Source organism: Eulemur rufifrons, chromosome 19 (genome assembly GCF_041146395.1).
Source record: "Eulemur rufifrons isolate Redbay chromosome 19, OSU_ERuf_1, whole genome shotgun sequence".
Lineage (NCBI taxonomy): Eukaryota > Metazoa > Chordata > Mammalia > Primates > Lemuridae > Eulemur > Eulemur rufifrons.
In genome coordinates this window covers 66,429,293-66,457,046 of record NC_091001.1, presented here as the reverse complement: position 1 = coordinate 66,457,046, position 27,754 = coordinate 66,429,293, and the positions used below count along the sequence as shown (strand labels likewise).

The following is a 27,754-nucleotide window of genomic DNA, read 5'->3' as shown; positions in this document are numbered from 1 at the left end:
TTTCCCCCACGTTTTTTTTATTTATTTTAAACGTAGCTGAAATCATACGGTACATACAATTCTGTATCTTTTTTTTGGCCTCAATTTGAACACTTTTCAATGCTCTCACACAGTCTGTTTTAATGGCTAAATTTTATTTCATTAAATGTTACAGCTTTATTTAACCATTTCTTTTTTTGCTTAAATTTATATTTTTCCAGTTTCTTCTTCTTCTTTTTTTTTTAATAAAATAACCCTATGATGGATATTCTCAGGCATGAAGTTTTTTTTTCCTGTATGTAGGATTATTTCCTTGATATACAACTATAGAAATAGAAGTATTAGACCAAAGTTTATGAAATTTTAGGCATCTGGATACACTGTAGAATTGGTAGTTTTGCTTTGTTTCTTTCCTAGTTTGGGAGGAGGTGATTTTGTTAGGTAATAGGAAGTTGTGATTCTAAGGGAGACTGATCTTCATTTTTTTATGTGCTGAAATTGTGCTCACCCTTGCTGAAGCTACATGTTAATTCCCGTGGTAATTTACAACAACAAAAGGGTTTTCCCCAGTCCCTCATTTGATTTCTACAAGTGGTTAAGTGCATTTTCCGAGCCACACCCTATTGCTGTTACCTAACATTGGGTGATACCAGGTCACTTTATTTTAAAGGTACACAGACTTCTGTAAGCAAATTCAGCAGACAAGTTAAGGTGTGCTTTGCTACAAACTGGATTTTGACCTCTTGGTCACTTAATACAGATTGTTTTTTTTAAAAAAAATATACTAATTGATTATCTCATTATTTTATGTCAGGTTCTTCTATGTTACCAATGGTCTCTCATGCAGTTTCTGATGTAACAATAATTAAATCATAGAAGTGTAATGGTTTAGAGATAGAAGAAACTGTACAACCCTAATCTGAAATCCTTTTATTTAATAGATGAACAATTTGAGGCTCATATGGGTTAAGTGTTTTGTCAAAAGTGACTTAGTGGCAGAGTTGAGATTAGAATTTATTTCTCTGTGAAGTGTTTTTTCCACTTACGGTTTTTTTTGTTTTTTGTTTTTACTAACAACATGTGTTCCACAGGCTTCATGATTAGCTCCTGTGACTCCCTATTCCTGTCATTTAAGACCATTGCTTATAAGCATGCCAGTAGCCCACTCTCTGTAGCAGGGGGTTTCTTGAGCAAATTAACCAGCTATTTAAGTTTCACTATTGAATATTAATTCTGCTTCTTGCATATTTGGTATCATACAGAGGTTTCTTTTTAATCAACAATACAGAGTTTTGGTGCTTGATGTTTTTTGTAGAAAATGCAAACTGATTATACTTTAGCACTTGCCAAAGATTGGCTTAAGGCTTCTACTGCTTATGAGAGGTTAATTGATAAGCTAACTTTTTTTTTTTTTTTTTGCTTTTTTGAACTGGGTGTATTCACTTGGGTCTTTGTCCACAATTCCTTTTTTTTTTTTTAATTTCAGCATATTATGGGGCTACAAAAGTTTAGGTTACGTATATTGCCCTTCCCCCCCCCCCCAATCAGAGCTTCAAGTATTTCCATCCCCTAGATGGTGCACATCACGCTCATTATGTATGTACACATCCACCCCCTCACTCTCCCCTGTATCTGCCCAACACCCGATTTATGTTATTCCTAAATGTGCTCTTAGGTGATGATCAGTGAAACCAATTTGATGGTGAGTACATGTGGTGTTTATTTTTCCATTCTTGGGATACTTCACTTAGTAGAATGGGTTCCAGCTCTAAGGAAAATACAAGAGGTGATAAGCTAACTTTCTATGTAATATTCTAACTTCTGTGTTAAGTATACCATCAGAAAGGAATGTACTTAGAACATGTCATTTCACCTTTTCACAGAAATGCCTTCACTGAATTATGATTTAATATAATTCCTTTAGGTTTTATAGAAGAGTTATAAGAAACATCTTTGTAAATAGGATTTCTATCTTTTTCTTTCTTTCTTTTTTTTTTTTTTTCTTGAGACAGGGTCTCACTCTGTAACCTGGGCTAGAGTGCAGTGGCATCATCATAGTTCACTGCAACCTAAAACTCCTGGGCTCAAGTCAGCCTCCTGCCTCAGCTTCCCGAGTAGCTGGAACTACAGGTGCGAGCCACCCTGCCAGCTAAGTTTTCTATTTTTTTAGAGATGGTCTCACTCTTGTTTAGGCTGGTCTCAAACTCCTGGCCTCAAGCAGTCCTCCTGCCTCAACCTCCCAAAGTGCTAGGATTATAGGCATGAGCTACTGTGCCTGGCTGGATTTGTCTTTTTCAGAAACCTACTTGAAGACATTTGTTTAGTTTTCCAGTCTTTTTACACAGGCATTCTTCAGTGTGAATGCAGTGCTAAAAAAATGTTCTATCCAGATAAATTTACTATTTGCATACTTTAATAAATTAAGTCTACACAAATAATAATGAACTGTGTTTTGGGGTTTACAAAATGGTGTCACATTACCTAATTTGACATAGCAATTGTAATATTATTAGATTAAATAAAATTACTCTCATTTTACAGATAAGGAAACAGATACAGAGGTATGTAGTAGTGAAGAAGTAGTAGAACAAAACTGGACTGGACTAGTTTGCCTATAAATCCTGCATTCTTTCTGTTATATCATAATGCCTCCCAAAGTAAACCTATTTTCCTTTTTTGCCTTTGCTTTCCCAAATTCAGAGCTAAACTCAGTTTTAATTTGCATAAAACAGCCCAGTAATCAACATCTCTTACTCTGTAACTTTTAATTGATTTCTGCTTTGTATATAACTTATTTTAGATATTACATATAAAATACTTTTATGAACTGCCCCAAATCTTTCAGAAAGCAAATAGGTCATAAATACTGAGATAAATGGGTTCATGTCTATGAAGAATGATCCTATATTATGGCTGTGTTAAGAGTTTTGTTTTTTGTCTAATGGTTTATCTAACTCTCCTCTTTAGGGAGAATGTTGATATATTTAAAAACATATTTTTAAAAATCAGTTTTTTGGCTAGGTGCGGTGGCTCATGTCTGTTATCCTAGCACTTTGGGAGGCTGAGGTTGCAGGGTTGCTTGATGTCAGGAGTTTGAAACCATCCTGAGCAAGAGCAAGACCCCATCTCTAAAAAAAATAGAAAAATTAGCTGGGCATTGTGGTGTGCACCTGTAGTCCCAGCTCGTTGGGAGGCTGAGGCAGGAGGATCACTTGAGCCCAGGAGTTTGAGGTTGCAGTGAGCTATGATGACACCACTACACTCTAGCCCAGGTGACAGAGCAAGACCCTGTCTCAAAAAAAAAAATTGTTTTTTTGTGGAAAGAATTAGTATAAGAATAATATATCACTTAATCCATCTCAACAAATACTTAAAGATACTATCATCCATCAAGTAAGTTAATAAACTTATCGAAGTATTAGTGAAAATAAAAATTGCTACTTTGATCATTTTTAGAAGTTATACACTTATTCTTTAAGGTGCTCTTTATTAATGTAATTGTCAATATGTAAATACTGTGTGTGTGTGTGTGTGTGTGTGTGTGTGAGTATGTATACACACATACTTCCTATTCTATCTGTACCACTTCCCTTTGGCTGGGCTTAACTTTCCTGGGAGATAGTAGAAGCATAAAGCAATATAAGCAGCTATATCTGCAATAATTCCACATTAAAAGAATGAACTTCTGCCATTTCCAAATCTAAGATTTCTTCCAGACAGTATGCCAATGAATAGTACAAACAAGACAATGTAGTTATGTAACTACATGATTTATTACCTACTTTACTATGACCAAAAGTCAGTAGGGGGAAAGAAGAGGTGTGCTCTATACCTAAACTCATTCAAATATATAGCCCCAAGTTAATCTAAGAAAATAATTTAAACTTTAAGTTATTAAAGTTTAAAGGAGAATTTAAATTCTTTCCCTCAGTTTTTGTCATTAGCACAAATTCTTCCAAAATCTTCCCAAGAGCTAGTTAGACCTCTAGTGGTTTCATTTCTTCCTTTTTCTTTTAATTTTTTTATTGTGATGAAATATATATAACATAAAATTTACTATTGTAACTATTTTTTAAGTGTACAGTTCAGTGGCATTATGTACATTCATATTGTTGTGTAACCATCACTACTATCCATCCCCAGAACATTTTCATCAAACTGAAACTCTGTACTCATTAAATAACAATTTTCTATTCCCTACTTTCTTCAGCCCCTGGTAACCACTATTTTACTTTCTGTCTCTAGAAATTTGACTATTCCAGGTACTCATATAAGTGGACTCATACAGTATTATATGTTCTTTTGAGCCTGGCTCATTTTACTTAGCATGTCTTCAGAGTTCAGCCATGTTGTAGCAGATATCAGAATTCCATTCCTTTTTATTGGGGCCAAATAATAGTCCATTGTATGTATTAATATATACCACATTTTGTATAAGCATTTATCTGTTGATGGACATGTGAGTTGTTTCTACTTTTTGGCTATTGTGACTAAAGCTGATATGAATATGAGTGTAAAAATATCTGTTCATGTCATCCTTGTTTTCAATTCTTTGGGTATACACCAGAAGTAGAATTTCTGGATCATATAATATTAATAGTTCTATGTTTAATTTTTTGAGGAACTACCTCTGTTTTCCACAGAGGCCACACGATTTTATATACCCACATGTAATGTACAAATGTTCTAGTTTCTCCACATACTTACTAACACTTTCTGCTTTCTGTTTTTTGATATTAGACGTCCTATTGCTTCTTGATGTCTTGGCTAAAATCAAGTGATAATAGCCATCCTAGTGTATGTGAAGTAGTCTCTCATTGTGATTTTGATTTGCATTTTCCTAACAGTGATGTTGAGCATCATTTCATGTGCTTATTGGCCACTTGTATATCTTGGAAAAAATGTCTATTGAAGTCTTTGCCCATTTTTAATTTTTTTTTTGTTTTTAAGCTGTAGGAGGTTTTTTATTGTTTTTTATTTTTAAGAGATCGTGTCTCACCGTTACCCATGCTAGAGTGCAGTGGCATAGTCTACCTCATAACCTCGAACTCCTGGGCTCAAGCAATCCTCCCACCTCAGCCTCCTGAAGAGCTGGGACTATAGGTGCATGCCACCATGCCTACCTAATTTTTTTTTGCATTTTTTTTGAGATAGGATCTCATTATGTTCCCACGTCCTAAACTCCTGTCCTCAAGCAAGCCTGCTTCCTCAACCTCCCAAGTAGCAGGGATTATAGGTATGAGCTACTGTGCCTACCTTGTAGGAAATTCTTTATATATTCTGGTTAGTAGTCACTTACCAGACATGTGATTTACAAATACGTTTGTCTCTTAGTATCTCTAGGGGTTGGTTCCAGCTCCCTCGATCTGTAGTTGGTTGAATCCACACATGTGGACCCCATGGATACAGAGAGCTGAATGTATTTTCCACTATTGTGTAGGCTGCCTTTTTACTGTTGATAGTGTCCTTTGATGGACAACATTTTTAAAAATTTCAACGAGGTCTAATTTATGTTTTGTTGTTGTTGCTGTTGCCTGTGCTTTTGGTGTCTTATCCACGAAATCACTGCCAAATCCAATGTTGTGAAGCTTTCCTCTGTTCTTTTCTAAGAGTTTTATAGTTTTAGACCGTATGCGTAGGTCTTTGATACATTTTGAGTTAATTTTTATATATGGTATAAGGTAAGGGTCCAACTTCATACTTTTGGATATCCAGTTTTCCCAGCATTATTTGTTGAAAAGTCTGTCTATTCCTCCATTGAATGGTCTTGGCATCTTTGTTAGAAACCATTTATCCATATACACAAGGGTTTATTTCCAGGCACTCTATTCTATTCCATGGTTCTATATGTCCTTATGCCAGTCCCATAATGTTTTGATTACTGTAGCTTTGTAGTAAATTTTGAAATCAGGAAATACGCATTTTCCAACCTTGTTTTTCATTTTCAAGATTATTTTGGCTTTTCAGGGTTCCTTGATTTCCCATATTAATTTAAGGATAGATTTTTTTTTTCTGTTTCTTCAAAAAATGTTGAGATTTTGATAGGGATTGGGTGAGTATTCTATATATGTCTATTCCATTCAGTTGGTTTATAGTGTTGTTCAAGTCCTCTGTCTCCTTATTGATATTCCGTCTGATTGTTCTATCCATTATTGAAAGTGAGGCATTTAAGTCTCCTAATAATATTGCATTGCTGTCTATTTCTTCCTTTAATTCTGTTAATGTTTGCTTCATATATTTTAGAGCTCTGATGTTTGGTGCATAAATATTTATAGTCATTATATCTTCCTGGTGAATTAAACCTTTAATCATCATATGGTATTTGTTCTAGTCTTTTGTGACAGTTTTTGACTTACAGTTTATTTTGTCTGATATTATTATAGGCACCCCTGCTGTCTTGTGCTTGCTACTTACATGGAATATCTTTTTCTGTCCTTTTAATTTCACCTTATTTATTAGATCTAAAATGAGTCTGTTATGTGCAGCACATTGTTGGATCCTGTTTTTTGTTGTTGTTGTTGTTTTTGCAGTGGCATGATCATAGCTCACTGCAGCCTCAAACTCCTGGGCTCAAGGGATCCTCCTGCCTCAGCCTCCCAAGTAACTAGGAGTATAGGTGCATGCCACCATGACCAGCTGATTTTTCATATTTTTTTTCATAGAGATGGGGTCTCACTGTGTTGCCCAGGCAGGTCTTAAACTCCTGGCCTCCAGTGATTCTCTCGCCTTGGCCTCCCAAAGTGTTTGGACTATATACATGAGCCACTGCACCTGGTATTTACAAACTGATGTTTCCCTTATTCTGTATAAAAACCCTTCCAGAAAGATCTTCGGGAAGTGAGTTTCTTGATTAGATCTCATGTACACATGTTTATCTAAATTGATATGTCTGTAAAGTTTTGATAGGATGCTGTTGTTTATTTTTAACAAGTATTCAAAAAAAAGCTATTTACAATATATAAAATTTAAGGTAAAGTTTCCATAAGCTTTAGAAAATTAAATGAAAATTATTATGCATGTATATTCAATTGAATATGGAATATTTGCTGCCAAGACAATCAAGATTATTTTTATTTTCAATAGAGATATGTCCATAAAGAAGTTGATTAAAGCAATATGTTGGGCCGGGCGCAGTAGCTCACGCCTGTAATCCTAGCACTCTGGGAGGCCGAGGCGGGTGGATGGCTGAACATCAGGAGTTCGAGATCAGCCTGAGCAAGAGTGAGACCCCGTCTCTACTAAAAAAAATAGAAAGAAATTATCTGGCCAACTAAAATATATATAGAAAAAATTAGCCGGGCATGGTGGCGCATGCCTGTAGTCCCAGCTACTTGGGAGGCTGAGGCGGTAGGATCACTTAAGCCCAGGAGTTTGAGGTTGCTGTGAGCTAGGCTCATGCCACGGCACTCACTCTAGCCCGGGCAACAAAGCGAGATTCTGTCTCAAAAAAAAAAAAAAAAAAAAAGCAATATGTTGATAATTAGTATAATTAGTATAGTTCCATATAAAAGTTATATAGTTCCATATAAAAGTTCCATATGAAGTCCTACCAGATTCATGTTTATGATAGAGCTTTATAAAAATCCTTTGGGATACGTGGAATTATCTTTCTTTTACAGATGAAGAAGTTGAGGCTAAAAGAGATGAAATGATTTGTTCAAAGTTGTAATGGTAGTAATTGTGGAACTGTCATTCAAACTCAAGTCTCATAACAAATCAGTTTCTATGGTAATCCACTGTGGGCTATGTGGGGGATTAATAAAATTATGGGGATTCTCTGATTTATACCTAACCTTTTTGAAATTGGTATAATAGGGAACTTTTTTTTGTTGTTTGTTTTGTTTTGAGACAGAGTCTCACTCTGTTGCCTGGGCTAGAGTGCCGTGGCATCAGCCTAGCTCACAGCAACCTCAAACTCCTGGGCTCAAGCAATCCTTCTGCCTCAGCCTCCTGAGTAGCTGGGACTACAGGCATGTGCCATGATGTCTGGCTAATTTCTTATATATATATATGTATGTATGTATATATATATATATATGTATGTGTGTGTGTGTGTATATATATATATATATGTATATATATATATTTTTAGTTGTCCAGCTAATTTCTTCCTATTTTTTAGTAGAGACGGGGTCTCACTCTTGCTCAGGCTGGTCTTGAACTCCTGAGCTCAAACTATCCACTTGCCTTGGCCTCCCAGAGAGCTAGGATTACAGGCATGAGCCACCATGCCCGCCTATAATAGGGAATTGATATCTCTTCTCAGAAACTAGGAACTTAGATGTGATGTCTCTCTGGGAACTTAAATGTGATGTCAGGGACAGAATATAAAGAGGGGTTCATCAGATGTAACTCTTTTTTTTTAAGAGATGGGGTCTTGCTGGCACCTAGGATGGCATGCAGTGGTGTGATCATAGCTCACTGTAACATCAAACTACTGGCCTCAAGAGATCCTCCCACCTCTACCTCCTGAATAGCTGGGACTGCTGGTGTGTGCCACCTTTCCCAGCTAATTCTTTCTATTAATATTTTTTGTAGAGATAGGGTTTTGCTATGTTGCTCAGGCTCGTCTCAAACTCCAGGCTTCAAGCAGTCCTCTCACTTTGGCCTCCCAAAGTACTGGGATTACAGGCATAAGCCCAGATGTGATTTTTTTTTTTAATATGTATTACTTACAAAAATTATACCTAAATGTAACAAAAATGTATTGGATAATTTCATCATTATTACAAACCTTTTATTTTAAATTTTTTATTTTGGATAATTTCAAATATATACCAAAGAGAGAATGATAATTATAAATTGTTATATTTCCGGGTTCATCAATTATCAATTCCTGGTGATGCTTAATTCATCTACATCCCTTCTACTTCCTCCCCACTGGATTATTTTGAATCAAATTGAAGATACATAGTTTTATCTGCACATATTCCATTAGGAATAATTTTATATTAAAAATAACTATTTTAATACCATTTGGAAATACCAAAAAGCAAAATAGTGTTCTAGAAACTATTAATGTAGTTAATGTAGACCAATATGCAGCATTTCCTGAGTTCAAAATAATCAAAACATACATACAGTATTAAAATTCTAAGAGTAAAACAGTAAGTGTTTTACCTGTCCTTTGCAGTCTTCTCTCTCTTCTGCTTCTACAATAAAGGATGACAACATTAATTATCTTAAAATCTAATAAAGGACTGTAATAAAAATTAACAAAACTTTTAAGTTTCCTCACTAAAAAGACAAATACCTAAAATAATCATAAATAAATTAAAATGTTGAAAACTCTAGAGAAAGTAAAAACCAAACCTTAACATAGTTTGAAAATACCAGTTATTCTCATACATATACATATGGCTAATATCTGCACTGAAATCAAGTGAGTAGACTATGCCTATATTGTTCTTTGTGCTTTTAAAATGATACCTTAAAACTAGCATGGCAAGTAAGTTCCATCCAAATGCCAATTCTGGTTGATTAGTGGTTGTTACCTAGGGAACTGTGTAGAGTTTTATGAGGCTTTTGGTTTTCCTGGCTCAGGGGGAAAGAAAGCTGTAATTGATTAGTTGTTATCTTCTCTAATAGAAGCACTGTACCTGCTGACTTTGGCTTATTTAGTCAAAGTCAAACTCAAACAGTCAGCATCAAACTGATGCTTTTAAAAGAGGCATCCTTACTTTATATGCTGAGAGAAAAGAACTGTCATAACTACCACAATCTAATTTTTCATTATTGGTGGATATTAATAGGTAAACATTAATTTACATATTCTCATCCTTGAAACAAGTAATTGTGTATAATCGGTGGTATTTATAAATCCCAATTATGTTTCTCTTATAGCACTTAGTGCTTACATATACCACTCATTTGGCACTACTAGGCTTATGCTAACTTATTAATTTCCTTTAGTTAGTTCACCTTCCCAAGTAGACTATATTAATATATTTACTGAAGCTTATTGGCAGCATCTAATTCCTCCTTATAGTCCTAGTACCAATTAATGCATTGATGATGATTTATATATACATATATATGTATATATAAATAAAAAACTTATGTCATTGACTCAAAATTACTTGGCTATTGGGGGGTATTTTTTGTATAGTTTGGGATGTTTTGTTTAGCTATAGCTCAAAAATTTCATAACATTTCTAACATGATATGGCTCCATGCCATAAAATCTGGATTGTAATGTTTTCACAGGACATTGGAATTTTTTTAAAAAATGGATTGGCTCTTGCCTTTAGGTAGATAAATGTTTAAATCCTACAATACGATAGTTATCTCTTCTTGAAGATCTCTAGGAGTACAAAATTAATACTCTCTCTTAGAAACTGGTTCAACATTTTGTCTTTTCAGTGGTCAATAAGTTCTTATGACTAAACAAAACTACCCTGTTTTAATTTGGTGTTTTTAAAAGTCTTCCATAAACCATAAAACAATGCAGCGTAGTTTGTATAATTTTACACAATAATTGTTACTTCTGTAATACTGACATTATTGAGCTAAACAACTTCATTTTTAAAAACATTTTAAAAACATAAGTTTGTTTGTGTTAGTCATTGTCAATCTTCCTTGAATCCATGCCAATTTTTTTCATATAAAGGAAAATTAACTTTCATAGCAGAAGTTTTAAGATCTATAATCTAGATTCTAGATGGACATGTAAAGAGATTGGTATAGCAAAGTGATTACTTCTAACTCTGGTATGTTATGGACTGTTAAATATATACCAATTCTGTTTATTTTTCTCATAAAAGTCAGTGTTACTGCTTCATTTAGTTTCTTGTCGACTATGACAGTCCTCATCCCTTAACTATATTTGTCTTAGTCTAGACAAGGGGCCCACATCATGTAAAGGGCCAGACTGTAAATATTTTAGGCTTTGTGGGGTCGGAGGCAAAATTGAAGATACTATTATAGTACTTACATAACAAGACAGAAACATTCCACAAAATTGTTATTGAGAAAATTCAAAGTATAATAGTAATGAGTATAACTTTTTAAAAAAAATCTTTAATGAGAATAGGAAAATAGTATTTAATTTAATTAGGGTTCAATTTAGTGTTCTTTCTCATCAAACTCAACTGCAAATGTTTATGTTAATGCTTATCTGATGAGATTTTATGTATTTCATCTCTGAAAATGCCTTTTCAAATAGTTAAGTACTACCAAATACTGATAACAATCCATGAACAGCATCTTATTTTACAGAACTCTATTAGATTCTTCTCTTGATATTTGTTTTATAGCATGTCATTACATTGCAGAGTAATCACTTCCAATCGAAGGTTAGATAGAAGCTCCTCAGTAGCACAGCTGATGGATTTTGAAATATGGAAATTTCCTTTGCACTTTAATCCAGGTCCAAAACACGATGCCCGAATTAGGGAAACTAGTTGTTCCGGTTTGCTGGGACTAAGCGCTTTCTCAGGACTTGGGGGCTAAGTGCTAAAACTGGGATAGTTTCTTCTTTTTTTTTTGAGACAGAGTCTCATTCTGTTGCCTGGGCTAGAGTGCTGTGGTGTCAGCCTAGCTCACAGTAACCTTGGACCCCTGGGCTCAAGCAATCCTCTTGCCCCAGCCTCCTGAGTAGCTGGGACTATAGGCGTGCACCACCACACCCCACCCGGCAAATTTTTACTATTTTTAGTAGAGACAGTTCACACTCTTGCTCAGGCTGGTCTCGAACTCTTGGCCTCAAGCAATCCTCCCCGCTTGGCCTTCCAGAGTGCTAGGATTACAGGCATAAGCCACTGTGCCCAGCCAACAGTTTCTTTTTTTTACCTTAGCTGGAACTATAGTCTCAGCTCAGAAAATATATTTATTTCAAATTTGTGTGGGAAAATATAGATGTTATTTCTTGTTTTTACTTTTGATAGCACAACTTTGACATTACTTATGATTCAGACAACCTCAATCAACATTAACATAGCTTTACAGCAGGGCGCGGTGGCTCACGCCTGTAATCCTAGCACTCTGGGAGGCCGAGGCGGGTGGATCGCTCGAGATCAGGAGTTCGAGACCAGCCTGAGCAAGAGTGAGACCCCGTCTCTACTAAAAATAGAAAGAAACTATATGGACAACTAAAATATATATATACAAAAAATTAGCCGGGCATGGTGGCGCATGCCTGTAGTCCCAGCTACTCGGGAGGCTGAGGCAGTAGGATCGCTTAAGCCCAGGAGTTTGAGGTTGCTGTGAGCTAGACTGACGCCACGGCACTCACTCTAGCCCGGGCAACAGAGTGAGACTCTGTCTCAAAAAAAAAAAAAAAAAAACAAAAACAAAAAAACAAAAACATAGCTTTACTTCAGCATATATTTCACATATAAGCAGTATTTTGACTTTTAATTTTAGGTTGAAATCATTAAGAAATATTATCAATTTTGCAGCAAAAACTAATTTCCAAAGCCATTCAGTTTGATAATACTGGTTAATGGTGCTGCTTCTCATTCAGAAAAATTTCAGTCTCAGCATGGAAATTATAACCTTGACTAATACAACCTATATTCATTAATTTGTTCTTACTGCATTCATCTTTTGATACTTAAGTTTTGCAGCTTACACATAGGCAGAAAGAGAGGACCTGATGTGTTACCTAGCCACCTGTATTAGAATAGGTAGTTTAAAAAATTCTTTTTAACTTGTTTATTATTTCTAAAATGTTTATTAGAGTTGATCAAGATCTAAATAGGTACAAAGAGGATTCAATGGGCTAGAATACAAAGAATGCAAAGATAGGAGTATTTCAAGGAAGAGTAGTCAGTAATGTCAAATGCTACTAGGGGTCATGTGGAGGAAATTTGGACAATGATCATTAGAATAAGTCAGTAGGAAACTATTAATCATTTCCAAAGTGAATATTTTTAGAATTTCGGGTGGAAGGAATCATACAGGTATTGGGCAATGAGGAAGTAGACGCAGTTAAAAATTGTGGAGTAGTGGAAAATAAGATTTGGTAGAGATGGTGTGGACAGATTATAAAAAGGTCTAAACAGTTTAAGGTTGGTCACTGTCTTAGTCTATTTCCTGTTGCTTATAATGGAATACCTTACAGTTATGGAGGCTTAGAAATCCAAAGTTGAGGGGCCACGTGTGGCAAAAGCCTTCTTGCTGGTTGGGACTCTGAAGAGTACACGGTGGCACAGGGTATCACATGGCAAAGTGGCTGAGTATGCTAATGCTCAGATCTCTCTTCCTCTTCTTATAAAGCCACTAGTTCCCTTACCATATAACCTATTAATCCATTAACCCCACTATTCCATGAATAGATTAATGGCCCTCTCTTAGACCCACCTCTCAATACTGCCACATTGGGAATTAAATTTCAGCATGAGTTTTGGAGGGGATAAATACTCAAACCACAGCAGTCACTTTAATGGCAGGTTGGAGAATGCATCAAAGTATTTGGCTATACTTCTACCACACTTCTTTACTATGAACACCTTATAAGCATGATTATGTCTTTTGCCTCTATTTCTGCTGCTAACATAGTTTCTGGCACATAATAGCACTTTATAAATATTTGTTTGCTTGCCGGATAAAGGAATCCAAGTCATGTTAAGTTTAGTTTTGTTGTGTTGTTTTGTTTTTGTTTGTTTTTTTTTTTTTTTTATCATAAGGTCTCTCAAATTTATCTTTTTCTTTTCCCACTATCAATATTTTCACTCAGGCTTACTTAACTCTCAAATTACTATAATCTTGCTATTTGGTGTTTCCTATGTCATTTCTCATTTTGGGATGAGGCCACCAGATTAATATTCTTACACCATGCTTTTGATTATCTCACTCACCTGCTTGACTACTTTCAAAGCCATACCATTACCAATTGAAATAAATGTAAACTCCTTACACTGAAGTCTGTCCATAATCTGGCCCATACCTACCTTTCAATCCTTATCCTCCACTACTCTTTACACCTTAGCATCATTGGCCTTATGAAGCATATAAAGCCATGATGTACTACTTTAGTGCAATCACTGTCACTGTCAAAATGACAAAAGTAGTTTAGAAATAACTCAGGTTCTTCAATTACATTTCTTAAAATACCATCAAGGAAACTATATCATCCGCAGGGATACTTTTTTCTTTGAAAGTAGTAATTTTTGTTTTATTTGTAATAACCATTACTTTTAATTTCAAGTTTCCTTCTGGCCTTGTTGAATACTGTTAACTCCATATTTTCCTCCAAATTCAAGGGAAAACAGAAACTTAGAGGAAAATGCCATTTTTTCTCCACTAAGAATCATGTGTTTTTAAACTATTAATACCAAAAGAATTGCTTTAATTGTTTATTCACCTGCTTGTCCTGTGTGAGAATTATTTTATTAAAATTTTTATTGCATAGGAGAGGACAACTAAAGAGTCGAAGAGATAGTATTTTGGATCAGTGCTGGCAGTATATTAAAATATGTAGGCTTTCTGACATACAGTCAGTTGAACTCAGTTTAACAACAACAACAAAATTATATGCTTGGTACTATGTGATACTTCTTAAAAATTCATTTTCTCTGCTATCCACCTTTGTCACATGTTGAAGTTGCTCTCATGCATTTCCTTCTCTAAGCTCTCCAGAAGAAAAATTCCATTTAAAGGCTCTTTACTTGCCTCTCTGTCTTTACCTTTCTTCTACATTTTGCATTTCAGAGTCTCAAAGGCAATTCAGCAGAATTGACCTCTTCTCAGAGGGAAAGGGAATAGAATGAGTGGGCCAAGTTAGATTCATCTTTAGAAGAGAGTGAGAAGGGGACATAGTGAGAACACTCAAATGTTAATTACTTTTGTCCCTTCACAGACAGTCATCTGTATTTGTGCTTTCTATATTTGGAATTTCTTCTGTGTGGTGAAAGTCTACTTATCTTTGCAGGCCACCTGTTCAGCTGGGCATCTTGGCTGGCAGTGATTTCTGTTACTTTGTCATGCTATTTTTTTGGTACCACTTTTAGGGAGTATATTATGTGGCTGCCCTGTGTTATGGTACTCACTATGTACATTTCTTTCTTTTCTACTAAACTGGGCAAGATTTATGACATTTTTCTCAGTGACCCTCAGAGCTTGGCTACTCAAAGTGTAATCTCCAAGATAGCAGCTTATCAATTGAGAACTTGTTAGAAATGCAGAATCATGGGTCCTACCCCAGACCTGAATCAGAATCAATATTTTAACAAGATCCCCAAATTTGTCTATATTTATTTATATGATCATTAAAATTTAGCCTTGCTTATTATAATCAGGTGACTTGATATTTTATATTACATCAACCAAGAATAGTTTCATAACACATCAATTAGAAATGCTCAGGGTTTTCTAATTTTTATTCATTTGCTGAAAGTTCTTGAAAGCTATAGCATTGTTTCTGTTTTACTTTGAACACTTTGGGTACCTTGAATACCATTACCTTCTGCATTGCAGGTATTCGTCGTCAAAGATCCAGCACAGATGTCTTTTTCAGGTTCATTTCTTCTGTCAATTACTTGTCTGTAGTGTATGAGTTTTTTAATTGGGAAGAGGATTAAAAAAGAAAAATTTTAAGGTTAGGTATAAGTTACAGATTTTAAAGTATTGAATATTTTCAAATTTCTGAGTTTTTAAAAAATATAATTTAAAGAAATTTCTCTGGACACTTTCAACAACATAATCATTTAAATACAACATAAAAATGATGCATTTTACATACACAGTTTTTATTTTTTACTTCCTTTCTTCATTTGTTTTTAAGAGACAGGATCTCATTCTGTTGCCCAGTCTGGAGTGCAGAGGTATAATGATAGTTCACTGCATCCTTGAACTCTTGGCCTCAGGCATTCCTCCCTCCTCAGCCTCAGCCTCCTGAGTAGCTGAGACTACAGGAATGAGCCATGATGCTTGGTTAATTTTTAAAAAATTTTTTGTAGAGACGGGTCTCACTGTGTTGCCCAGGCTGCTTGCAAACCATATACAGTATTTAGGAGAAATAATCATGGAAACGAAATGTGATGTGTTGAACTCCTGGTTATTACAAAAATAAAATGAATGGTAAAAATGTGATATTAAATAAACTGTATTTTCCTAATTTTAAAAGTAATCCACTATTAGTGCAGAAAAACTCCAAAAGCATAGAAAAAGAATACTAACATAATCCATATCTCCTTTGGATATTTAGCTCCTGTACTTAATATTTATGCGTCTTTTAAAAAAAATAAAGCTGAGATAATATCTTATAAAGTTTTATGTGCTCTTTCACTTACTATATATTTTTGTTTTACAGTTTTTATTGTTTAAATTATTATATATTAAAATTGACTTTCTTCAGATGTAGAGTTCTATGAATTTTAACAGATGTTTAGATTTATGTTATTACCACGATCAGAATGCAGAACAGTTTCATCAGCCAAAGAAAACTCCCTTATATACTTTATAATCATACTGTCCCTTACCCATAATCCCTGGCAATCACTGAAATCTCCATCACTAGTTTTTACATCAGGAATGTCATATGATTGGAATCATATGGTATGAACTTCTATGACTGGCTTTTGTCTCTGAATATATGCCTTGATATTCGTATCAAGTTGTTATGTGTATCAGTAGTTTGTTATTTTTTATTGTTGAGCAGTATTCCATTGTATAGATGTACTAGTTTACTTATTCACCTGTTGAAAGATATTTCTTTTCTCAGTTTTTGAAAATTGTGAGTAAAACAGCTATAAGCATTCACATACAAGTTCTTGTGTGAACATGTTTTCATTTCTCTAGGATAAATACTTAAGAATAGAATTGCTGGATCATATGGTAAATATGTTTAACTTTATAAAACTGCCAAACTGTTTCCCAGAATAGCTGTACCATTTTGTATTCTCACCAACAATGCATGAAAGTTCCAATTATTTTGCAACCTTACTAGCACTTGGGATTTGTCAGTATTTTTAAAAATTATAGACATTCTGATAGGTATGCAGGGATAATCTCATCATGGCTTTAATTTTCCCTAATGGCCAATGATGTTGAATATTTTTATGTGCTTATTTGCCATTCATACATTTTCTTATTGAAGTTTCTGTTCAGGTCTTTTGCTCATTTTTAAAATTCGTATAAATTTAAGTGGTACAAGTACAATTTTATTACATGGATATATTGCATAGTCTGGGCTTTTAGTGTATCCATCATTCAAATAATGTACATTGTACACATTAAGTAATTTCTTATCATCCACTCCCTCCCAACCCACCTTTCTAAGTGTCCAATATCTATCATTCCACACTCAAATGTTCATGTGTACACATTATTTAGCTCCCACTTATAAGTGAGAACATGCAATATTTGACTTTCTGTGGACTGTTTTCTTATTGTTGAACTTGGAGAGGTTGGAGAGGTGTTTTTTTTTTTTTTTTTTTTTTTTTTTTTTTTTTTTTTTTTTTTTTTTTTTGAGGCAGAGTCTCACTCTGTTGCCTGGGCTAGAATACAGTGGTGTCATCATAGCTCGCTGCAACCTCAAACTCCTGGGCTCAAGCGATCCTCCTACCTCAGCCCTCCAAGTAGCTGGGACTACAGACACGCACCACTACACCCAGCTAAATTTTTTTTTTCTTCAAAATATTAAGGAGGTACAATGTTTTAGGTTATACGGATTGTTTTTGTAATGCTTGAATCTTGGCTGTAGGTGTGCCTGTCACCCAAATAGTGTTCATAGCACCCATTAGGTTTGTTTATTCCCCTTCCCTGCCCCCCAATTGCTTTCCACTGAGTTTTACTTCCCTCTGTGCACTTCTGTGCTCATCAGTTCCAGTTTAATGGTGAGAACATGTGGTGTTTATTTTTCTAATTCTTGTGATACTTCACTTAGGAGAATGGTCTCCAGTTCCATCCAGATTGTTGCAAAAGGCCTTAATTCATCTTTTTTATGGCTATGTAGTACTCTATGGTATACATATACCGCATTTTATTAACCCATTCATGAATTGATGGGCACTTGGGTTGATTCCACATCTTTGCAATTGTGAATTATGCTGCAATAAACATTCAAGTGCAGGCGTCTTTCTGATAAAATGACGTCTTTTCCTTTGGGTAAATACCCAGTAGTGGAATTGATGGATCGAATGGTAGGTTTACTTTTTTGGTTCTTTGAGTAATCTCCATACTGTTTTCCATAGAGGTTGTACTAATTTGCATTCCCACTGATGGTATATAAACATTCCTTTCTCTCTGCATCCATACCAGCATCTACTGTGTTTGGACATTTTAATAAAAACCATTCTGATTGGGGTAAGGTGATATCTCATTGTGGTTTTAATTTGCATTTCCCTGATGATTAGTGACATTGAGCATTTTTTCATTTTCTTGGCCATTTGTCTTTCTTCTTTTGAGAAGCAGCTATTCATGTCTTTTGCCCACTTTTTAATGGAGTTGTTTTTTTATTGCTGATTTGCTTGAGTTCTTTGTAGATTCTGGTTATTAACCCTTTATTGGATGTGTAGCTTGCAAATATTTTCTCCCATTCTGTAGGTTGTGTATTTGCTTTGTTGATTATTTCTTTAGCTATGCAGAAGCTTTTTAGTTTAATGAAATCCCATTTATTAATTTTTGTTGTTGCCATGATTGCCTTTGGGTACTTTTTCATAAATTGTTTGCCTAGGCCAATATGTAGAAGAGTTTACCCTACATTTTCCTCTAGAATTATTATAGTTTCATGCCTTATCTTTAAGTTTTTTTATCCATCCTGAACTAATTTTTGTGAGTGGTGAGAGGTGGGGGTCCTGTTTCATTCTTCTGCATGTTTTTATCTGATTTTCCCAGCACTGTTTATTGAATAGGTCTTCTTTTCCCCAGTGTATGTTGTCTTCTTTGTCAAAGATCAGTTGGTTGTAGGTAGATGGTTTTATATCTGGGTTCTCTGTTCTGTTCCATTGGTCTATGTCTCTTTTTTTTGTACCAATAACATGCTGTTTTGGTTACTATAGCCTTGTAGTATCGTTTAAATTCTGATAATATGATGCCTCCAGATTTGTTCTTTTTGTTTAATTTTGCTTTAGGCTATTTGGGCTTTTTTCTGGTTCCAAATGAAGCATAGAATTATTTTTTCTAGATCTGTGAAGTATGACTTTGGTAACTTGATTGTGTTGAATTTGTAAATCACTTTGAGTAGGATGGACATTTTAACAATGTTGATTCTACCTATCAATGAGCATGATATGTCTTTCCATTTGTTTGTATCCTCTGCAATGTCTTTCCCCAGAGTTTTGTAGTTCTCCTTGGAGAGATCCTTTATCTTCCTGGTTAAGTATATTCCTAGGTATTTTATTTTCTTTGTAGCTATTGTGAAATGGTATTGAGTCTTTGATTTGACTCTTGGCTTGATTGTTATTAGTATATAGAAATGCTACTGATTTATGTACACTGATTTTGTATCCTGAGACTTTGCTGAATTTATTTATTAATTTCAGGAAACTCTTGGAATCTTTGTGTTTTTCTAGACGTAAGATGATATCGTCAGTGAAGAGTGATAGTTTGACCTCCTCATTCCTGATTTGGATGCCCTATATTTCTTTCTCTTGCTTGATTGCCCTGGCTAGGACTTCCAGCACTATGTTGAATAGGAGTGGTGACAGTGGGCATCCTTGTCTTGTTCCAGCTCTTAAGTGGAATGCTTTCAACTTTTATTCATTTAGTATGATGTTGGCTGTGTGTACGTCACATATGGCTTTTATAATTCTGAGATATGTTCCTCCTATGCCTAGTTTATTGAGCGCTTTTATAATGATAAAGTGCTGCATTTTGTGGAATGCTTTTTCTTTATCAATTGGTATGACCATATGGTCTTTGTTTTTGCTTTTGTTTATGTGGTGAATCATATTTATTGATTTACATATGTTGAACCATCCTTCCATCCCTGGGATGAAGCCCATTTGGTCATGGTAGATTATTTTTTTGATGTGCTGTTGAATTTGGTTTGCTAGTGGTTTATTGAGGATTTTTGCATCTATGTCAATAGGGGATATTGGTCTGTAGGGGTTTTGTGTGTGTGTGTGTGTGTGTGTGTGTGTGTGTATCCTTTGCTGGCTTTGGTATCCAAGTGATGCTGGCTTTATAGAATGAGTTGGGGAGGATTCCCTCCTTAATATTATGGAATAATTTCAGTATTATGGGTATCAGTTCTTCTTTGTAGGTCTGTTAGGATTTGGCTGTGAATCCATCTGGTCCAGGGGATTTTCTTTTCTTATTGGGAGGTTTTTTATTACTGATTCAATCTCATTGATTGTTATTGGTATGTTCAGGAATTCTGGTTTTTCCTGGTTGGGTCTTTGGAGGTTGTGTAAGTTTTTTATTTTTTGTAGAGACTGGGTCTTGCTATGTTGCTCAGGCTGTTCTTAAACTTCTGGTCCAAGCAGTCCTCCCACATTGGCCTCCCAAAGTGCTGGGATTAGAAGTGTAAACCACCACGCCCAGCTGCTAAGTTTTTTTTAAAACCAGGAATGCGTATTAAATTTTGTTAAGTGTCCTTTTGGTAGCAGTTGATCTGATCAACTGATTTTTCTTCTTTAGACTGTTAAAATAGTAGCTTACATTAATTTCTGAATATTGAATGAGCCTTGCTTTCCCAAGATAAACCCTACTTGATTGTGGCATATTATTCTTTTTATAGATTATCAAATTCGATTTCATAATCTTTTGTTGAAGATTTTTGCTTCTGTAGTTATGAGAGATACTGGTCTATAGTTTTCGTTTTTGTACTGTTGTTTTTGGGGTAATGGTAACCTCAGAAAATGAGCTGGGATATGTTGCTTCATCTTTTATTTTCTGGAGGAGATGGGCACAGTTGATGGTATTTTTTTTGTTTGTTAGCATTTACCCATTCACCAGTGAAATCATTTGGACCTGGAGATATCTTTTTCAGAGTTGTTTTTTAAAACTATATATTTAATTCCTTTACTAGTCATAGGAGTACTGAGGTTATCTGGTTCATTTTCAGCAAGTTTGGTAGTTTGTGATTTTCAAGGAATTATTCCATAAAAACTATGTTGTCAAACTTATTTGCATAGAGTAGTTCACAACATTATTATATATTTAATGTCTGTGAGGTTTATTATGATATCCTCTTTTTCACTCCTTATATCAATAACCCATGTCTTCTTTCTTTTTCTTTTTTTGACTAGCTTTATCAATTTTATTGGTCTTTTCAAACAACAAGCTTTTGATTTCCTTAATTTTCTTTTTTTTTTTTTTTTTGAGACAGAGTCTCACTCTGTTGCCCGGGCTAGAGTGAGTGCCGTGGCGTCAGCCTAGCTCACAGCAACCTCAAACTCCTGGGCTCAAGCGATCCTACTGCCTCAGCCTCCCGAGTAGCTGGGACTACAGGCATGCACCACCATGCCCGGCTAATTTTTTCTATATATATATTTTAGTTGGCCATATAATTTCTTTCTATTTTTAGTAGAGACGGGGTCTCGCTCTTGCTCAGGCTGGTCTCGAACTCCTGATCTTGAGCGATCCACCCGCCTCGGCCTCCCAGAGTGCTAGGATTACAGGCGTGAGCCACCGCGCCCGGCCTCCTTAATTTTCTTTATTGTTTTTCTATTTTCAACTTAAGTGAAATTTGCACTTATTTTAATTATTTCCTTTCTTCTGCTTGCTTTGAGTTTATTTTGCATTTTTTTCTAGTTTCTTGAGATGAAAGCTTATTGATTGTGACATTTCTTCTTTTCTAATATAAGCATTTAATGACATAAAATTTCTACTACTGTTTAAGCTACATTGGACAAATGATATGTTGTAATTTATTTTTTAGTTTATAATATTTTCTGATTTCCTTGAGACTGTGTCTTTGATCTGTGGATTATTTGGAAGTGTGTTGTTTTAATTTCTAAGTATTTCTATGTTTTTCTATTACTAGTTCCTACTTTAATTCCATTATGGTCAAAGAACCACTTTGTATGTTCTTTTAAATTTTAGGCTTGTTTTATGACCCAGGATATGGTCTGTCTTGGTGAATGTTCATGTGTACTATAAAAGAATGTGTATTCTGTTGTTGGGTGGAATGATTTTCTATCTATTAGATCTGTCAGTTGTTGAGAGAGGAGTGATGCGGTCTCTAACTATGAGTGTGGATTTGTCTATTCCTGTTATGACTTCTATAATTTTTTGCTTCATGTATTATGACATTCTGTTGTCAGATACATGAACATTTAGGATTGTTATGCCTTCCTGATAAACTGACTCCTTTATCATCATTTAATGTCCTCCTTTATTTCTAGTAATTTTCTTTGCTCTGAAATCTACTTTGTCTGATATTAATGTGGTCATTTCAGTTTTCTTTTGATTAGAGTTTTCATAATACATCTTTTTCCATCTTTTAACTTTTAACCTAGGAATATCATTATATTTGAAGTGAGTTCCTTGTGGACAGCATGTAGTTGGATCATGAGTTTTTAAATCTCTTCTGACAGTCTCTTTCAATTAATTGGTATGTTTAGACCATTTATATTTAACGCAAGAGTTAACATGTTGGATTGGAATCTACTTTATTATTTGTTTTCTTTTGCTCTATATTTTTCTTCTGTTTCCTCTTTGCTGCCTTCTTTTGGGCTGTTAGAACTTTTTTTAATATTCTAATTTATCTGTTGTGTTTTTTATGTTTGTGTAGTTTTTTAAAATGGTTGATCTAGGGATTACAGTATATATACTTAACTTTTACAGTCTATTTAGAATTACTATTTTATCACTTCAAGTGGAATGTAGCATCCTTTCCACCATTTCTGTCCCTTTATCCTTTGTACTTTTTGTTGTAGCATTTTTAATATATATTAAATTTACATACATTGAAAAATCCCACCAGACAGTGTTATTCATTTTTGCATTCAGCCTCCACACATAAAGGATGCAAGAAAAATAGTCTATTTTATTTTTATTTATTTTTATATATATATTTTATTATAGATGGAGTCTCACTCTGTGGCCCAGGCTGGAATCATAGTTCACTGCAGTCTCGAACTCCTGGGCTCATGCAATCCTCCTGCCTCATGCTCTGAGGTATTTGGGACTACAGTTGCATGCCATTGTGCTCAGCTTGTTTCAAGAGTTTTAATGATTGTTGGAGCTCCTTAAAGTTTTGTCAGATAATTCCAACATCTCTCATCTCAGTGTTGTCTTTTGATTATCTTTTCTCACACAAGTCGAGCTTTTCCTGCTTCTTTATATACCAAGTAATTTTAAGTATCTCGGACATTTTGAATATTATTAAGACTTGATTTTTTTTTTAGCAATCAGACAAATGTTTATTAAAATCACAAAGAAATACTATTCACACCCATTATATTACTAAATTAAAAACTTGGAAAATATCAAGGGCTGGTGAGGATATAGTAAAAAAAAAAAAAAACCCAAACACTCATATACTGTTAGTGGAGGAGTAAATTAGGAAAATTACTTGGGAGCACAATTTGACAATATCAAGTAAATTTAAAAATGCCATACCCCATGACTCAGAAATTCCATTTCTAGGAATATTCCTTAGAGAAATCTTCACATATCTACATGAAGAAATATGTACAAGAATGATCACTATGACAGAGTTAATAAGACTAAAGTTGGGATAATTACATCCTTCAAAGGAAACTGGATATATAAATAGTGAAATTCTAGGTAGCAAGTAAATAAATGAACTTTATCTTCATGTAAGACTTGATTTTGTTGAAATCCTGTGATGAATGTTGATATTTTTGTATTAGCAGGCAATTAACTTATTAGCTTTAGGCTTCAAGTTACAATGCACCTCTGTGAGCTATGGACTGTGGTTCTAGTGTCAGTTCAGTTTTCAAAGTCTTTGCAGGCCTGTTTGTAGGGCTTTTAGGTGCTATTTGGAGTGCTATCAGTGTGTGCACCACTCAGTGGCCTATATGTGACCTGGCTGATAGTTTATCTGTTAAACCATCTCAGAGTCTTTTATATGCTGGTTAGGATCATATCCACACATGCATAGCTTGGGGTAAGCCCTGGAATTTATGAACAACTTCATGGGATTACTTTCTTAAGCTCCTTCCTGTCTCCAATCTCCTATGATTCTTTCTGGATCCAGGAAACTGTGGCTTTAGTTACTCCATGCTGCCATATACCTCTATGGTTGCACCTGCCTCCAGGCCCAAGTAGTGGTGAACTGAAGGACAAACACTGGTAAACTCACCACAAGTTCAGAGTTACTTCAAATTCTGTTTTTTTTTTTACTCAATTCATCTGCCATTGTTTACTTTTCAGAGTTCTCAAATAGCTGCTCCAATGCATTGTGTCTAGAAATTTTAGCTTCATTCAATGGGAAAGACAGGGAGGAGTATGCTTATTCCATCTAACCTGGAACCAGAACCGGATAATCACAATTTTAAGTGAGTTTATAGTATTCATTATTTGGATATACTGTAGTTTACTCAGCAATTTCCCAAATAGATATTTAGGTTCACTTTTATTATAACAATGTGATGAACATTTCTATGTATATATTACAAAAATAAAATTTAAAGTTATGGCATTTTTAGGCTTTTGATATATGCTGGTAAAATTACTTTCTGAAAATTTATACTGATTTACAAAACTTGAACATCATAAAGAATATTGATCACAATAGATTGAAACACATCAAATGTCATGTAAAAATCCATGTGATCTTCCCCTACCCCATTTCCTTCCCCTAAATAGTGGCAACTACTAGAAGTTGATGGGTCAGTTTGTTTTACTCTGAAAACTAATAAATCTACAGAAATTAACAGGAATTTACTCTTTCAGGGTAACTGATAGTTGACAGGGAAACTTTTTTTTCCTGTATAGAAGAATTCTAGCTTTTAAATGCAGAAGAAATAACAGAAAATCATCATTTCATAACCCCTAGTAAAATAATAATATAGACAACTTTTATCAATGAATTCCAAAACATTAGGTATAATGTTGATGGGGGAACTTTCTAGTGGAGAATTCCATTCATCAGTCTTTGCCTCATAAAAGTTATTATGTACCTCATGTTATGATGTGTAATAGAAAGTCCACAGCACCATCTACTAGGCGTTATTTGGGACCAAAGCAACAATTTCCCCAAATTGGCTTATAAGAACATATGTAAGAAAAGTGAAATGATAGTAATTTATAAATATAGGGGATTTGCAAATTATATGTGCAAACAATATGCAAATGATATGCAGCTTATCTCTGGAAAGAAGAATACAAGTTTGGTGTATCTTGAACCGTAGTTAATAGATATGGTCTGTAAGGAAAAAGTATTACTTGGTGGTGTCAGGCTGTCTCAGGCCCCATTTAAAGGATCTTTCTGGGAATCTGCCATATCTACAAAAGGCAAATCAGCACCCTTGTCCAGCTCTGTTTTCAGTTGTGCATGAAACAGCAACGCCAAAGCATCTATTATTTAGTGATAATTTTTGTGTGTATATATAAATGACCCCATGTTTCTTAGGTTGTTTTCTGCTTTCCAAAATTCCTTCCCTGAAAGTTTTAATTTCTTTTTTTTTTTTTATTTCAGCTCATTATGGGGGTACAAAATGTTCAGGTTATATATATTGCCCATGCCTCCCCATCCCCCTGAGTCTGAGCTTCAAGCGTGTCCATTCCCTGGACAGTGTACATCGCACTCATCATGTAGGTATAACTTTTTCCTCTCTCTTTCTTGACACAGAAAGGTATGTAAACCTAGGTTCAAAGAATATAGCCTACAGATAAAAATGAGACCCAAAGAAATAATGAAGAACAGTAAAGGCAGATAGACATTTTGCCTGATCCACAATGGCAGCATTTCATGATTTTGAAACTGCACATTTCAGTATTTTAACAAAGCTACAGGAGGGCCATATCTGAGGATAATTGCTTTTAGAAAGAAAAAAAAAATCCCCTTAAAGTGAATCCATTTAAAATGGGGTTGAAAATCACAGTAAATAATGATAATATAATTTGACTAAAAAATAAAAGGTAAAAACATATAGAGAAGCTTATTTTATCTTATATTAATAAAATATATGTTATCATTTCAACTCTGCACAAATTCTTAGCTGGGACAAGTCAGTCAATTTGATTTGGAAGGAACAGTTCTAGTTTTTCTGACCAAATTTTCTTACAGTATGATATGGCATCTTTAATTTTCACAGCATACATGATCAGAAAGAGGGCCATATTTTCAAAAAATATTCAAGGACTTCATCATTTTTCCTGAGAGCTTCTGTTAATATTTTGATAATAAACTCATTTGTACTTCTTTTTGTTATCCTTATTGAATTTCTCTTTTTCAGTTAATGGGTTTAAGTGCCATCTCCTCATTTATCAGTGGTTTTACATGAGATCTGAACATATCTCCAACATCTCTTTCGTTGACTTCATGAAATATTCTTTTTGAAAGATTTTTAGTTTTGAAATATGCTTATATTGCTGTGTTGGGTGTTTAGCTGACAATCAGTGAAAATAGTGATGAACTAACACTTCATAAGTGGAGATAAATGCTAGTATTCACTGGGTATCCATCTCAGATTTGATGGGAAGGAACTGAGTTTATGACTAGTTAACTCATTATTAAATATTTCATGTTAGGAGAACTATTATTTTATGTATACTTATAACTACAGGGTCTCAGATAATGAATATTTGGATAATAAGAACCACATATAACTGAAATTTTATATCTTTGGATGCAACTTATGAAGTTCAAATGCTCTGAGCTTTGTGGAAGAGAAGTGCTACGCAAACAGTAAATGTCACATGAAATTCACTAATAAAGGTTAAGAGTTTCAAAATATATAAATAAGGCTTTATACATGAAATTATACTTTCATGGTTTTCATTTGACTTAATTAATAAAAAGAAAACAAAGCATTCCAAGCCAAAACACTACTCTTTAAAATACATAAATTTTGGAGCAGTAGATTTTCTAAGATTTTTGTTTTTCTAGTTTAGGTACTGGAGAACTAACTGCAATTCCATAAAAGAGTTATGAATCTGTAAAGCAGCTCATTTCTTCAACAGCTTTTCTTGAGACATACTAAAGCCACAATAAAATGTAACTTCTCTTTCATAATACTGTGGGTCAGAAAAAGAAATTAATAGACCAGATTAAGCTGGAGAGAAGATGGGACTATCCTTTTTGTTCTTCAACTCACATTGTCTTTCTCATATTATCAGCTTTCTTAAACATAGCTACAGAGCCAGTGAAAACCTGTAAACACCTTTAGGTTGCCAAATTGCTGATACCCTTTCATTTTAATGTTTTAAAGAGCTTAAGATTGTCTTCCTTGGAAATATATTTATAATTAGTCAGTTTTAGTTATATACCGAGGCTGAGAAAAAGGTCTCTCTTGAGAGTTCCGAGTTTTTCTAGGCAGCAAACATAAAACACCTGGTGGGCATAGTATGAACTTAACCAGTTTTATCTAATATACATTAAATCTACCTTAAGAGCCCAACACAGTGGAAATGCTTAGAATAGTCTACATTTATTTCGGTTTAAGATGCAGAAATGGACTTCATAGACATATGCCATATGTTCTTCTCTCATGCCAAGTTAACAAGAATTAAAAGACTGAGATGAATAAACAAGGTCAACTTAGGCTGAGCCAAATTAGACAACGGAATAATTGTCAGATTTTCTGTTGGCAGGGACAGTTTGTTTTGAGCCAATCTTCATGAATTATAGGCTGTAATTTTTTTTTTTTCCTGGTAAGTCTACTGCCAGGCATTCTGTTGACAATTTCTTTGTTTTGTAAACACTGAAAATTTTCATCAGTTATATTGTTTATAGGCACACACCAGGATCCTGAAT

General features: G+C 34.5%; 1 protein-coding gene across 1 annotated transcript in view; it reads right to left on the bottom strand.

Moving 5' to 3' along the window:
- Positions 1-15,326: 15,326 nt before the first annotated feature.
- WDPCP (WD repeat containing planar cell polarity effector) overlaps positions 15,327-27,754 on the bottom strand; it is a 318,395-nt gene continuing 305,967 nt past the window's right edge. The window contains exon 18 of the mRNA XM_069493874.1: positions 15,327-15,462. Coding sequence (XP_069349975.1) covers positions 15,327-15,462 — 136 coding nt within the window. The remainder of the gene's footprint in view (positions 15,463-27,754) is intronic.